At 45.1% G+C, this 14,151-nt stretch overlaps 2 protein-coding genes across 3 annotated transcripts in view; one reads left to right on the top strand and one right to left on the bottom strand.

The window, feature by feature from the left end:
* Positions 1-5,635, top strand: part of DRC11 (dynein regulatory complex subunit 11) — a 110,610-nt gene extending 104,975 nt beyond the window's left edge. For both annotated transcript variants that reach the window (XM_087734100.1, XM_087734099.1), the window contains 2 exons: positions 421-659; positions 5,127-5,635. In XM_087734100.1, coding sequence (XP_087590226.1) covers positions 421-659; positions 5,127-5,240 — 353 coding nt within the window. In that variant the 3' untranslated portion in view covers positions 5,241-5,635. The remainder of the gene's footprint in view (positions 1-420; positions 660-5,126) is intronic.
* LOC148052276 (uncharacterized) overlaps positions 1-12,716 on the bottom strand; it is a 107,307-nt gene extending 94,591 nt beyond the window's left edge. The window contains exons 1-2 of the mRNA XM_087734112.1: positions 12,590-12,716; positions 3,311-3,436 (exon numbers count right to left, since the gene is read on the bottom strand). The gene's annotated coding sequence lies outside the window, so the exon portion shown is untranslated. The remainder of the gene's footprint in view (positions 1-3,310; positions 3,437-12,589) is intronic.
* Positions 12,717-14,151: the final 1,435 nt, after the last annotated feature.

The following is a 14,151-nucleotide window of genomic DNA, read 5'->3' as shown; positions in this document are numbered from 1 at the left end:
TAACCTGGGATCAGGGTCACAGAAATAAAAACAGTCTGTTAATATAGGTACTTAACTCTACACACCCAAATGGGAACATTCTGGACAGGTTCTCTTTCTGTGTATACACGCAGGCATATTTAAGTAGTTCTTTCCATTTTTACACACATATCCACCTCATGTTATGTGCCCTTAATGACTTTCTGAAAGTACTGACTGGTAGCCAACAAATGATCACTAAGGTTTAAGAACAGATGTGCCTAAAGGCCTCTATGCTACAAATCTGTACAGGAAAGAAACAGCAAACAAGAAAAATTTGAATCTTGGCTTTCCTGATATCCCTTATTTTCTTGTTTCAATTTCAAAATGCAAAAACATTTCTCCTGCTTTCCTTATTCCATGTCTTTGGCATTCTCTCTTTTTCTGGGTCCTGATGAACAGTGCTATGGAAACACATCATCCTGCAGAACGGTGGAGTGATCACCAACTTGCTGAACGTAAGCTGCCTAGCAAAGGTGTCTGATGGTTTCACCCAGGGACACATCGTCCAGGCGGTGCAAGCTGCCCTGAGTGAGCTACGCCTCCTGCAGATGACCAGGAAGCCACTGAGGACTGCAGAGTTCATGACTTCTCTGGCCAGACAGGACCCGGTGTACAAAGAGGAGGAAGAAACATTTAAGGTGACATTAAGAGCTATGTTAACTGGCTGTCTTTCATCGTCCCCTGCCGTGTCCTTCTCCAGGCACATTTGATCTAGAGACCTGCTAATTCTGCTGATGGGTTGGCACATCACTCTCTGAATGATGATGTATGGCTCAACAGCACCAATTACCCATCTCGCCCATTTTGGGATGGTTGGCAGCCTGGGCTGCTGGGCAGCTGGACGTGCCAAGCAAACGGTCATTATTACAGGCAGCATCTCTGCACGGGCAACACGCCTGGCATACTGCTTTGCTGAACCTACTGCCCACACCAGCTCACGTTGAACAGAGTAGCCTTCACATGCATGGATAAATTATGCAGGTACCATTAATACAATGCATTGGTCCTTTTTCTTTCAGAGCTGACATGTTCAGCAAGCCTGGCTATGTTATCTTGAGAAGGCAGAAAACTTGGACATGTGGGGTCTCTGCAGGGTGCTCCACATAGGGATCGAGTTTTAAGTCCCTATTTAAAATTATTTCAAACAAGAATTTTCTTCATTTCAGGGTTTAAAAAAAAAAAAAAATTCTGCCTCAAACTCCATCGTTCTACCCACCCTCAGGGCCATAAAATCCTTAAGGCAAAACCTAGTGCATTTGAGGTGCATTACGTATACCTCAAATATATATGGATCACCCTGCAAACAACTACTTTTTCCACATGTAGCTCAGTAGTAATTTCTTTCTATCCCTAGACTAGGATTATCTTTATTTAGTGGTTAATTCTGCTTTCATTGTATTGCTTTTGGTTTTCCTAATGATGGGAACAGTTCATCAGGCTTAAGTACAGGTCTACAATTTATCTACTGTAAGTGACTTCAGTGTAGCTTAGGGACAGCTGAACTGGGCTTGAACTAGCTAGTTGAGTACGACACTACAGCTTAGCAGCACTGACACTCCAGAAAAACAGCACGATGCTTGGCGGAGGCACTTCAAGCCTACTAAACACTAGTAAAAGCCTTGGCCACTGAACAGGACAGCCCTGCTATGTACCAAGGAGAGCTGCAGGCAGCCCACAGCAGGGGCTCCAAATGGGATAGGACTTCTGTACTGAAGCCAAGAGACCCCGGAAAAGCTTTCTCAGTCCCATACACCCCCTCCAGCTTCTACCCAGACGTGCTTATAAACCATCAAATTCTCCTGGCTAAAAGGTTTCCTCTTCATTCTGCTCTTTGAATCCTCTCTGGTTTTGAATCCCCACAGCACCTCACACAATAAATAGGATGCAGTTTCTAACAACTTTGTCCAAGTCTTCGTCCACTGCTAACCTAATGATAGTGCATATTTCTCCCAGGCCTGTTGAATACTTTCCAACTTCCATTTAGAGCCATTTGGCTCACTCAACATAGGCAGCATTTGTGATATTTGGCAAATTACTCTTTTTTCCTCATGTTTCCTATCTAAACCAATATCTTTCCTTAGGGAAAGGCTAATGGTTCAGTGTTGCAGCAAAGAAAAAAACCCCTATCATTCCCAGCTCCAAGTAGCAATCCATTTGTACCCTGAAACACGAGAGCTAGTATTTAGTGCGAGTTTAACTTGAAAATATTATTCCACTTACTATAAATGTGCCTGTTTTGTACAGCACAAAGTATGCAGGCAGCACTTCATTTTGAACATGGCTAAAATGATACTGTCCTCATCATCCCATGGCAATAATTTCCTTGCATTAATTACAGCCCTTAAGAAAGTATTTCCTTTTATCGGTTTTAAATTTGTTTCCCTTAAATGTCATGGAACCTTGCCCCAGCACCTCTAATATGGCACAGGGGAAGAGGATTGTCAAAATGGCCTCATGCATTAATTAACTCCAGTATCTTCATCTCTTCTCAAAGAGAAGCCCCTCTTCCTGAGCCTCTAGTCATTGCCATTGCTGGACCTTTTCTATTGCTTTGCTATGTCCTTTTTGAAGTGATGTGGCTAAAACACAGTATTCAAAGTGAAGATTAGTGCTGTGATGAATCTTTGATTTCTATTCACTGGAAACATGAATCTCACTGTTTGACATTTATATTCTGCCAGTGCTCCAAAATGAATATAAATAATGCAAAATTTGTGATAATGTGATTTCTTCATTCAATTCACTCAAATTTCTGCCCCAATTATACATCCACATTTTTGAAATTATAAACTATTGCACCAGTGTGATTGATACAAATCCTTACACAGGAATAATGGTAGTCCTAGAGGAGCAAAGGGCAGTCCAAATGGCACACTAGTTCTGCCTGGCAATGACTGGTACAAAATACTTATAATATGTAAGAAAACGCATACCAAAGACTATGGACATCATTCCTCCAACAAGCAAACATTTTAACTCTGATCAGTCACTTACTGTCAGTAACTTACATCCCCAGTTCAGATGCTAGTACATTAGTGATAAAACTACTTTTATTTTAACCATATCTGAGGAGGTGGCTTCATTAATCTCACATAGCAGTTCCACTAGCTGAAGAGTCAAAAGCAGCCATCATCACATGCCAACAAGCAGGTAGATTTACTGCATTGAAATATATGCACAAAGAAATGGGAAGGGAACAAGAGAAGACATCACGAGTCACTCAGCTCCTCCTGCCACATGCAGCAGAGTCCTTTATCAGCGACTCAGAGTGGGCAGTGAGATGACCTACCCGGTCTGCGCTCACCAGACGGCACTTTCCATCCTACCACGCTCCAGGCAAGCTGTTGGCAGGGGTTTGTTATTCTTTCCATCTCCCACTTCAGGTCTGGAGAACATCATACCCAGGACCACAAACCTGTTGGGGGAAATAGAATTTCTATGGCCTCATGGCCTGTCATGCATGGAAGGCCAGAGACATTGCTTCATTGCTAGCTACTGCTGGGGAAGTCAATTCCTCCCCAAGTCAATAGTTACAACCAGCATCTCATCTTTCTTATCCCACTCCTGTGAAGGACATAAACAGCCATCTCCAGGACTCTCCCTGCTCCATGTTGTCCCAGCTGTGTCTGTTCCCCCTGACACAGGAATAGCTTGGCCTGAGACCATTTTTAGGACAGCAAAATGCAATTTCCCAGGCCACTGGGGATTCCTCCCAAACACCTCCCATGACACCATCTAGATGTGGATGCTTGAGAAGTTGCATGATGTTTTAATCAGTGGAGTCAGGGTTCTTGGAGGAGGGGTGCTCAGCTAATTTGGGCAACTGGAAGAGAGATCACAGTGTTAGGGCTGCTCAGCAGCCAGCTGGACATTTGACAGCTGTCAGACTTCATTTGCCCACTGACAGTATTTAATCTGCAAGACAAGAGATCCAAATAGGGTGCCTGTCATAATCCCCTTTCTGGGACCCAAAGGATGCCTTTAAGAAGCATGACACCAAGAAGGACCATTTGGAGCCAGGAGAAAAACATCAAAGGGTTTTCTTCCCTATACACTTCCAATACCTCTTCTCCCAGCTACTTCTCTTGCTGCTGCCTGCAACACATACTGGGAAACTGGACACGGCAAATTCCTAGGCGTAGCCTTACCAGGCTCAAGCTGGAAGCAGCATTTTGGATGAATCGTATGGAAAAGGCAGACTTTACAGGGTGCTGCACAGGTAGGAAGGTTGAAGACTACTCAAGTGAAGGGCAGAGGAGACACAGTTGTGGCATTAAATAGTGGTCTGTGGTCAGAGGAAAGACATTCATTCCTGGGGCAGCGCATGGATGAATACAGTCAAGAGGGAAAGCATTTTATCAATCATGTCAACACCTAGTGGCATTTTAATCTCTGGTGTAGGCAGGACTTCGTAGATAAAGGTTCCTGTACGTACATATGGGGAAAGACTAATTCCTGCACACTACTAACTTTAAAGCACTACCCTCTCCTTCATTTTGCATTATTTTCACATGGCCTAAAACTGCCTTGTTGACATTACAGTCCAGGAGCTTGGCAAGTTTGCAGAGCGACTATACCAAAATCATTTACAAGTCACAGGACTGTGAACAGGCATCTGAAAGCAATAAACAGGTTTTTAATGTTTGGGGCTTGTTTTGCTTCTTAAGCTCTCTCATTGAAATAGAAACTGTCTGGATTGATTTGCAGAGCCATGAGAAGTATATGCTTTGTCTATTGCCAAGTTTCAGACCAGAGGGAGTTTTGACAAGAGCTATATAGCTCAGAAATAGGGTTGATCATAGAAGTTCTAACATTTCCATAACTATAGCAACACAAATGGCCCAGCTAAGTATTCCTGTTAATGAGGCACACTTCAAGCAAGCAATTGCAATACTTCTTGTTATAATAATGTTCTCAAGAGATCCAAGGATTTCATTTCTGCTTTTCTACAAGCCAGCCAGGATTTTAAGATTTTTTTTTTTTTAAGGAATGCTCCATTGTACTAGTAAAAAGTTTAAGTGTTTTGGTTTTCTGGGTTTTTTTTTTTCTGTTTGTTTGGTTTGTTAAGTTTTATTAAAACATACACATGCTTTTTGATTCTCCAGGTTTGGTATGCCAAGACACCACTGGGGAAGGCACGAATCGGAGCACTGGCAGGCAATAAGAAAGCAGGAAAAGGCAAAACAAAAGAAGGAAATAAAGGAAAAGGGAAAAACTAACTTCCTCAAGAATTTTGCATCTGGCAATACCAGTCACAGCTCTACTTCACTGAAAGGGGGAGATGCTAGAAAAGCAGACACTTCAGAATAATGCACCCCAAGTTACAGATATTCCAGGAATAGAATTCCTTTCTGAATGAATTTTTAAAAGTTAAAAAAAAAAAAATCAGAGACATCAATATGACATGTAGCTCTCAGAGGATAAAGAGTTAATGACCACCGACTTGCTCAAGCATTATTTATTCTACAAGGTTTTAGGGGGCAGAGAGGTTCATTACTCAGGACTGTAACATGCCATCAACTTTTAGGCTATACTCATTTATTTCAGCAAGTAACTCTCCTTAAAAATTGATGTCACATTAATGTCTTTCATTACTTTAATATCCTATATGCTTTATAAAACTAACTGCTTTATATATCTGTAGGTCTAATGTGTTACAGTTCTCAATAAAACTATTACAGCTATAAAGACTGCTTTTTAATTGGGATAGATTATAAGACACTTAATGCAATCTACCACAAGCTGAATATTTACATAGCTGCATGAGGACCAGCACTGTTTCACCTTTTGATGCCTCATCATGGACAAATTCGTATATGTGGATGTTAGCAAAAAACATTAATAAGCAGAACAAAAGCAAAGCAGTCAGGTGGTGTTCATTTTGGTGGATGTACTGAGAATCTATTTTGCAATAGAAAACAACGCTCAATTACTTTGTTTGCACAAATAGCAATATACTGGTTGCTTAAGAAAAACATATGTAGCAGAACAGCAGCTGTAATGGCATTCTGGAACAGGCCTGTTGAGCTTTCTAAAAGGTTGTTTCATGCTGTGTTAAACCAAATCCACCTAGACCTGCTTCAACTTCTTCTAAATCCAGTCCTGCAAGCTCTGTTTAAGTAGCCCATTGGTGAAAGTCTGCCCCATCACATTCAGACCCCACACATGAAGCTGTGTACAGATGTAGCCTGTGGGATCACAGTGGCTATTTCTATGTGCTTGAGCAGCAAAACATGAAGCTCTGTGGCAGGAATGTCTTCTGCACAGAACGACCCAAGACACTTGGAGGCAGAAATTTCCTGGTCTTGTGCTTTGATGTAGCATCTCCTCCTCAATAGAGTGCATTAGGCCTAACATCCAAATATCACAAATAGCAAGTGCAGGGAGCTAAACCTTTTCAGAAACACAATGCGCTAAGTAGTCCATGATAGCATTTGATAGGCAATCTTGTTTACTCACAAATCAGCAATTTTGGGGGCAAGGTATTTATAAAACAGTGGTTAGAACATCCTACAGCTTTGGGACATCCTGTGTGACACTGATGGAGCCAGCATCGCTTTTATGTCAAGTACAGGATCTCATTCACCAGGGTCTTCTACAAATAAGAGCCACAAATAGCTGTTTTCACCTCTAACTGCAGCATACCTATGTTGACTTGATGATAAGTAACTTGCAATACCTGTTTAACTGGAAACCCAAGTCACACCATCCCCAGGGAGTCAAAGGACCTCTCTATACCATCACTATAGACAGGCTGGGAGGTACAAGGAGGGCTGCATTGCTGTAGGAAGCGGCACAAGTTTCCTCCAGCACAAACCAGGCCAACCTGCCTTTGGGGGAGGGCAGGCTGAGGACAGCACATCACACATACTCTGCCAGTTACAGCTCACGCCAAGTATAGCACTGCTCACTGCTTAAGATCTTGTTGACATGTCTTCTACGTAAAAGGAAACAATCACGTTTTAAACATTACTGCATCTTTGTACTACCCTCAACAGGGTTATTTCATCAAAAATATGGTGGCAAGTGACATAGAAAATGCGCTTTTACCTGGATGGTCAGTACACAACATGCTTTAGGACAGGAACCCTGCAGAAAGACAAAAGCCCACCCAAAAACCTGCTTGAGAAGCTGCTCTAACAAAGCTTGCTTGGAAGGGGATTTCAGTAATCATATCATCGAGTACAGCAGAGGGAACTGGGTGGCGCTGGGTAATAAAGTGAATTTTCTCCCCGAGGGAAGAATATGCTGCCATGCTATCATCACAGCCCCAATTCACACTTTTTGTGGCCCATCCTCTTTGGCTACTTTCAGCTGTCCAGTACAGGGCACCCTGGATTTCAGCCTTCCAACCTTGAGGCTGCATCTCCAGCCCTGCCTGGGGACCCAAATGACATGAGAAGAAATGCTTGCTAGATCTCATCTGTGCAGCACCTCAGGACACTTCTGGTGTACACAAGTCCTTCCCCCAGCCATCCCAGCAGTAATCCAGCTGCTGGAGCCTCATCACGACCCACACGAGAGACCCCACGAGGATGAGCTTGCCAGCCCCTGGATTTAGTCACTTGCAACAGAGCAGCTACAAACTTTGGCTTTCCTTTCTTTATTCTTTCTTTGCAGAGGCTTGCTTGCAGCAGGCTGCTGACTTCACAAATTTGGCAGCACATCCCACTTAAAAAAGGTACTCTTCAACTTCATCCTCAGTGAGGAGAGCCAGACTCTCCAAAGAGGTGGCAGGGTTTGTGTTAAAAACCTCATCTCTGCTCTCATCTGCAAGAAAACTAATTTGGATAATTCTGTCCTCAATCTTGCCGACAGTGGAATACTCCTCTGCACAACAGGTTTGACAGCAGAATGTGATGTGATGAAAAGACTGCATTTAGGTTGGACGTAAGCAAGCCCATTAACTAATATTTCAGCAGGTTCAGTGCAATCTCAACAGCAAAGTAACACGCTGACTGGCAACATCCATCTCCAGGGCACAACTCTGATCCCATGCAGAAAGGATGCATGAACCTCTCACCTTCCCAGGTGTGCTTGGCAGGGGCCTGTGGTTTCTCCTCCGGTGTTCACCAGTTTCTAAGAAAAAAAGCACTGGGGCAATTTAACCTCTACATATAGCTCGCAATGGTGGCCGCTTTCAGTGTAAACTGCATTTCTTTATTTTTTTCCATAGGGACCTGGAAGCCACAGCTGGTGTACCTACAAACCACTCCATGGGTGCAGGGGGTGACAAAGAGGTGATAAAGCAGACAAACTCTGCCCTGCGCAGCTGCCAAGCCCTCGCTCTGCTGTAGAGAGTCCTCTCGGGGGGGATGGGGAGGGAAGAATAAGGAGCAATTTTAATGCTATTTATAATTATTATTACAGAAAGTGCAACTACTTGAAAATGAAGCTGTTGCATCAAGCAGAGCCAACACACAGTAATTTCAGTGTCAATGGCTAGACTATTAAATTAAGTGGCCCTGGCTGGATCTCCAACACCCGTCCTGCTGGGAGGTTAATACTGCTCTCACAAGGAACACCACTAGAGATGCTCTACCAGGTCTCCACCAGGTACCTTCTGTCTGGGTAGAGCATCTCTACCCAGAGAACTTTCACCATAGAAGAAAAGAAAAGAAAAAAAAGAAAAAGAAAAGGACTGTAGCTTTGCTAAGCCCAGCCGCAGGGCAGTTGTGCTCTACTTTCAAGCTGCAGCCTCCTGGCACAGCAATCCCAAAATCTGACGAGGGAGGAAAATCCCCTTTGCTACACCCTATCCCCTACTTAGTTTCCAGCAAAAAGTGAGTTTTGGGAGACAGCGGAGAGGGGCACCAGGCTGCTTTGCCTCCTGGTGTGGTGGTGGGAGGTAATCCAGCAGCACCAGCAAAGTTGAGAAAAGAAGCTGTCATGCTCATTTATATATGTAAGTGATCTAGAGAATTATCGGCTAAATTATTTAAATGTCCCATTACTATTAAATTACTGGGCATTCATTGTAAGAACAGTCATAATACAGTAACTAATTTGGTATTAATGTGAATGTCAGCATTTCATTGCAGTTATTTTGTACTTCATCACAAGATAATTTACCAATAAATTAATTGGCTTAATTGCTTCCTCCAAACCCAGGAGAACTACATATGACACGACTTTTTAAAAGTGTTCGTGCTCACTCCCCATCTTTCTGCTTTACCACACCAAACGGGAAACCCCGTTTGAAACACTTGGGGAGGAACAGCCGAGAAAGAGGGAGCAAAGCATGACTTCACCCTCCCAGAGGCAATAAAGTCTTGGCATAACCCTGCCCTGTGGATTTTAATGTGCTTTAAATATAGCCCCCACGGCCATGCTTGGAGCAGGAGCCCAGGTTTCAGTGCCAGCTTTGAAGGGTCCTGGGTGGTGGGCAATGAGCACAGTCCCAGCACTCAGCCTCCATCCAAGGCAGAGGAAGCACCTTCTTGCCCACCTCCCTGTTGTACAAACTCCCCACATCACCTTTGCCTCCCCAAAATACCAATAACCCCCAAACCCCATCAGCTGAGCATCAGCCAAACCAGCCAGAGCAGAGACTCAGGCTACAGCTGACAAACCTCCTGATCCAGTTGGAAGTAAGTTGCTACCAATTTGCCACAAGGCTCTCCGCAAAAAAGTGCAATAATCAGGATTTCAGGTGTGTAATGGATACCCTGCTTCAGATGAGATATCTGCCAACTGATTTAAACCCTATCAACAAGCCTGAGAAACACAAGCAGTTTACCATAGCACTTGGAATAGGATAAGTAAGAAACGAAAACCAAGTGGAGCCTTAAGTCATGAGGCATCACCTTCACGCTGCTCTACAGCATCCACCAAGCACCCCAGGGCAGAGCCCCTGTCCTCTTTGCAGACCCCAGGCATCATCCCTGTTGGCATCTGTGCAGGAGACATGTCCACCTCCCAGCAGCGAGCTCTCGGGGATGCAGCCCCAGTCCCAGCAGCCAGGCAGGAGGGCTGCATCCTCACAGCCAGGAGGGAGGAGGAACGGCCCTCGCTAGGTAAAAGGCAGCGGCCACCATGAAGTCATGCTTTTGCAATGTGTCTCGGGTATTATTAGGTCCCTGGCTTATGTCAAGCTCTCAGGTTATGCTGCTGTGGCCAAAGCTCTTTAATCAAACAGTGTAACTCCTGCTAAAAGCAGTGCCAGCCCTTGTCTCTGATCCCTGCCAATTTTGCATTAGCTATTTTGCCTTGCTAGCTAGCCTGTACTGATTTAGAAATAGGGTTATTGGGAGTGCTGCTGCCTTCCCAAAAGCCAACTCCTCCAGCACTGGGATATTTTTTTTTATTTTTTTTTTTACACTACAACCAGCACTGAAGCTCTCTGGCAGCCACAGCGAGTCTCCAAGAGCTCCCACCCCTCCATTCCCCAGGAGCTTAGGAAAAGTTTATTGCTGTTTTCTTCTCCATGAGATGGAAAAAAGCTCCATCAAGAGCAAAGTGGGTAAGGACAGCTATTTTCTCTAGTTTCTTGGTTTAAATGGTTTTTAATAAATTAACAGGGCTCTTCTGCAAAGTGCTGGGAGCAGATTGCACCAGACTCAGTTCTCTGGCACGTGCTCCTCCACCATCAGGGAGAAATCAGCCCAACTGCAAAATGCTGCTAAATCTTTATTTATGATAATTCACCCTGCTCCTGAGCAGTCTGCATCACACCAGCCTGGCTCGCAGGCTGACTCCAGGTGGGAAGAGCCCAAGGGAATACATCTCCTTCCAGCACACCCTGGCCAGAGATGAGTCCCAATCATGAGATGCCTGATGTAGCTTATTGCTTAAAGTTACCACCAGAATTAAAAAAAAAAAAAAAAAAAAACCACCACACCAACACACACCCAAACACAACACTTCTCAACAAAACTCCCCAAATCCAGTAATACAAAGTGAAGCTGACTGTTCTATTAACTCCCATCCTGCATCAGCAATTTTCTAAAGTGTGGAAATGTTATAATTGACTTTTCTGCTAGTAGCAAAATGTCATTTTTTCCTAATACTTCCTATAGTTAGTAATGCATTTCAAAAGTCTCTGATGCCACTACCACAACAGGACTTACAAATTAGCACATTTTTAGCTTTTCATTAAACACAATACCAAAAAAAAGTCTCATCATATTAGGTTTCTCTCCTCATTATTGAAAGTACTGCGACTTTGGAACTTCGTGCAGCAAATTATAATGCACTCAGCCTGGGTCCATTGTAAATCAGGGCTTCAAAAAAGGTGTCACGTAGTCGGGCCCTCTTTAAGCACTGAAAATATTGGAGTCTATTTGAAAACGCCTTATGTAGTCTCTCACTAGCCTTGCAAATCATCACAGCACTGGGCAGAGCTTCCTTTTATTTTTTGCCTTGTGGCATCAAGCCATTTCTATTCCAACCAGAAAAAGGGGATTATTTCTTGCTGTGATTTTAAAAAAAAAAAAAAAAAAAAAACCACCCACGCCTAAGATAACAAGCTGCATAAAATCCCCAAATCATTTAGGGCTCTTGTTCAGCTTTGCACAGCATCCACGGGACTGTTCTCTTCAAAGGAGAGGGTGTTTCTCCAGCCGGACCCCCAGCTCGCTGCCCTGGGATGCCCCCGGCCAACAACGCTTTCCAGAGGCCGCCGCTGAAACATCACTATGGTGCAATCAAAGACACGGTGCCTACGCGGCTCCAGCTAATTCCCAAGCTCCACACTGAAAGGCCACTGCCCTGGGAGGACACTGCAGAAGAGGGGCCATTTCTTTTGCAGAGCAAACAAGGGCCAGCCCATTTCGTGCACAGTTGCCGCCTACAAGAGCACTGAACGCAGCCTCAGTTGGCCTTTAGCATTGCAGCTGCTGGCTGGAGTCCCCTTTCTTGGCCGAAAAAGGAAAATAATAGGGGATGGGCCAGCACGGGAGCGGGGAGAGGTTCGCACCCTGCTCCCAGACCCCCCAAACCAGGTGCCATCCCAGGGCAGGGCACTGCCAAGCTCTGCTCCTACCTGCCCAGCAGCCTTAAGGCCAAAGGATTGGAAATGCAAACTCCACACCCTTTCCCATTTCCCTAGTCCTCTGAAAAAAGACTAAACACATCCCTAATCTCCTCTGCACAGCTTTGAACACCACCAACACTGTGCAGTTTCCCCATAGGTGGGATGCCCCTATCCTTAAAAGTATTCATGCTTTAAATGGCTCAAACTAGCAAGAAAATCATCATTAACAAGACAACTAAGTGCAGCCAGAAGCAAAGAGGAAGAGAAGCATGAAATAAGGCTGTTTGCTTCTCAGGAGGGCAGCTACAAGCCAGCAGCAAGATAAAGGACATTTCCTAATGTCCTCTTCCAGTTCCCTTACTTTAAGTTTCTACCCTGCCTCAGTTTCGCCAACAGGGAAAAAGCAAACCAGCAGCAACACGAGGCACGATTAATGCAAACACTGGGAATGAGTAAAGAACATCTCACAGCACAGGCAATAGCAGCACCAAAGCCCAAAACAAGCAACAGAGAGCAAGGAATTGGAAGGAGAAGGACCTGCAGAGCAGAGCCAGATACCAGCATCAAGGAAAAAACCAAACATAAGGAACTCACTTTCTTTCCCTGGAAGGGTCATAGGTTCTACATGGACATAATCAGTGTGTAGCTACCAGGAAAGAAAAGGACTGCAAGTACTGCTTTGTCCACCGCTACCTGAGAAATCAGCCCAAGCCCCACAACCAGCCAACAAACCCTCAATAGCTTAGGGGCTGAGGCTTTTATCTGGCTCAGTGGATCACCTGCAGATGGGAAACCCAGCCCAGCTGCTGCCCCCACAGCAGATGAAACTCAGCTGCTGCAATGGGCTGTTAGCAAAGCCAACAGGGCAAGTGGGTCATGAAGCTTGAGGACCTCAGCTGGTTCTCCTCCACCATTTTCTCTAGCACGTGTCCAGGGTGAGGTCTCAGCATCCACATCAGCCTTTCACAGCATCTCATCTGGGTCTAGCACCAGGTAGAGCCTTTTCTGGAGGTTTCCTTCCGAAAGTGCAGTTTGAGAGCAAAAATCATTTTGATGATAGCAGTGAGCAGGCAGGTCCTGAGTGCATGGGACAAGGGACTGTGACGTACTCTCCGAAGCCCTTGCTGCCCCACTGACCCACTCATGAGAAGAAGGAAAGGCCCTGTAATGAACGGCCACATGTGGAGCTGCCACATCGGACAGGGACAGACATGGCAGGGGGGGCGGTACAGGACCTCGTCCACCTGCAGTCCCTCCTCCTCCCCTGTGCTGTGGGTCTCCATCCCTCTCCATCAAGCCCCTGTCCTGCCCTGGAGCCACAGCATGGTCTGGTGGGAGAGGGTTGATCTTGGACCAGTTGGGGTTTTTCCCACTTCTCCCTGATGAAAGCATTTCAGGTCTGGGATCAAATCAGGCTGCTTCAGCCACCTCCAGCAGCATTTTTATCCACATTTCAGGGCAATAAGCTCTTAGAGAAGAGGATCAGATGTGCTGGTTTTCAAGCCCAGGCACATCATTATTCATCCCAGCTCCTGGTGTCCTGAGTCATATGAGGAGAAGCCACCAAGCCTGCCCACCCAAGGGCTCCTTAATGGAGTGGGACTTTTGCTTTCTAAGTAAAAATAACTCAAGATCAAACTCCAGGAAGAAAAAAAGGTGGAGGAGAAAGAGAATGGGCTGAAACAAGAGGAAAAACACCAAGAAAGACTGTTTGGAGAGCACAAGCACAGGAAAATCCAGGCATCAGCCATTAAGACCAGAGACAGCGAGATGGGCCAAGCCCCAGTGAAAGCTTGATGAGAGGTTAAAGGTTGGGTGCAATCCTGTCCTCTCCTTAGGAGTAATTGGAGTGGTGAATAGACTGGAGGATTAGCAGGAGGAGATGGAAATCATGCAAATGAGCCCTTTGGCCAGCAAAGCCAATAGCCTCGCTCAGCACAAAGTTTGGCTAAGTTACACCCATAATTGCTCTAATTAAAGGTGCATTCACACAACTCCATCCCAAATGCCACCACTCAGACAGCTCCCAAAAACCCTCTTGCAGCAGCACCCTTCAGGAGGGGGTGATGCACAGGGAGAAATGCTAAAATGCATCAGGCCAGCCCAAAATTTGGGGTCTCGGTGGCAGCATTTCAAAGCCCAGTGGAAGCCTGCGC

This window comes from Nipponia nippon, unplaced genomic scaffold (genome assembly GCF_047370975.1).
Source record: "Nipponia nippon isolate SJK-2023a ecotype South Korea unplaced genomic scaffold, ASM4737097v1 scaffold_5, whole genome shotgun sequence".
NCBI lineage: Eukaryota > Metazoa > Chordata > Aves > Pelecaniformes > Threskiornithidae > Nipponia > Nipponia nippon.
This window is presented reverse-complemented; position numbering and strand designations above follow the sequence as displayed.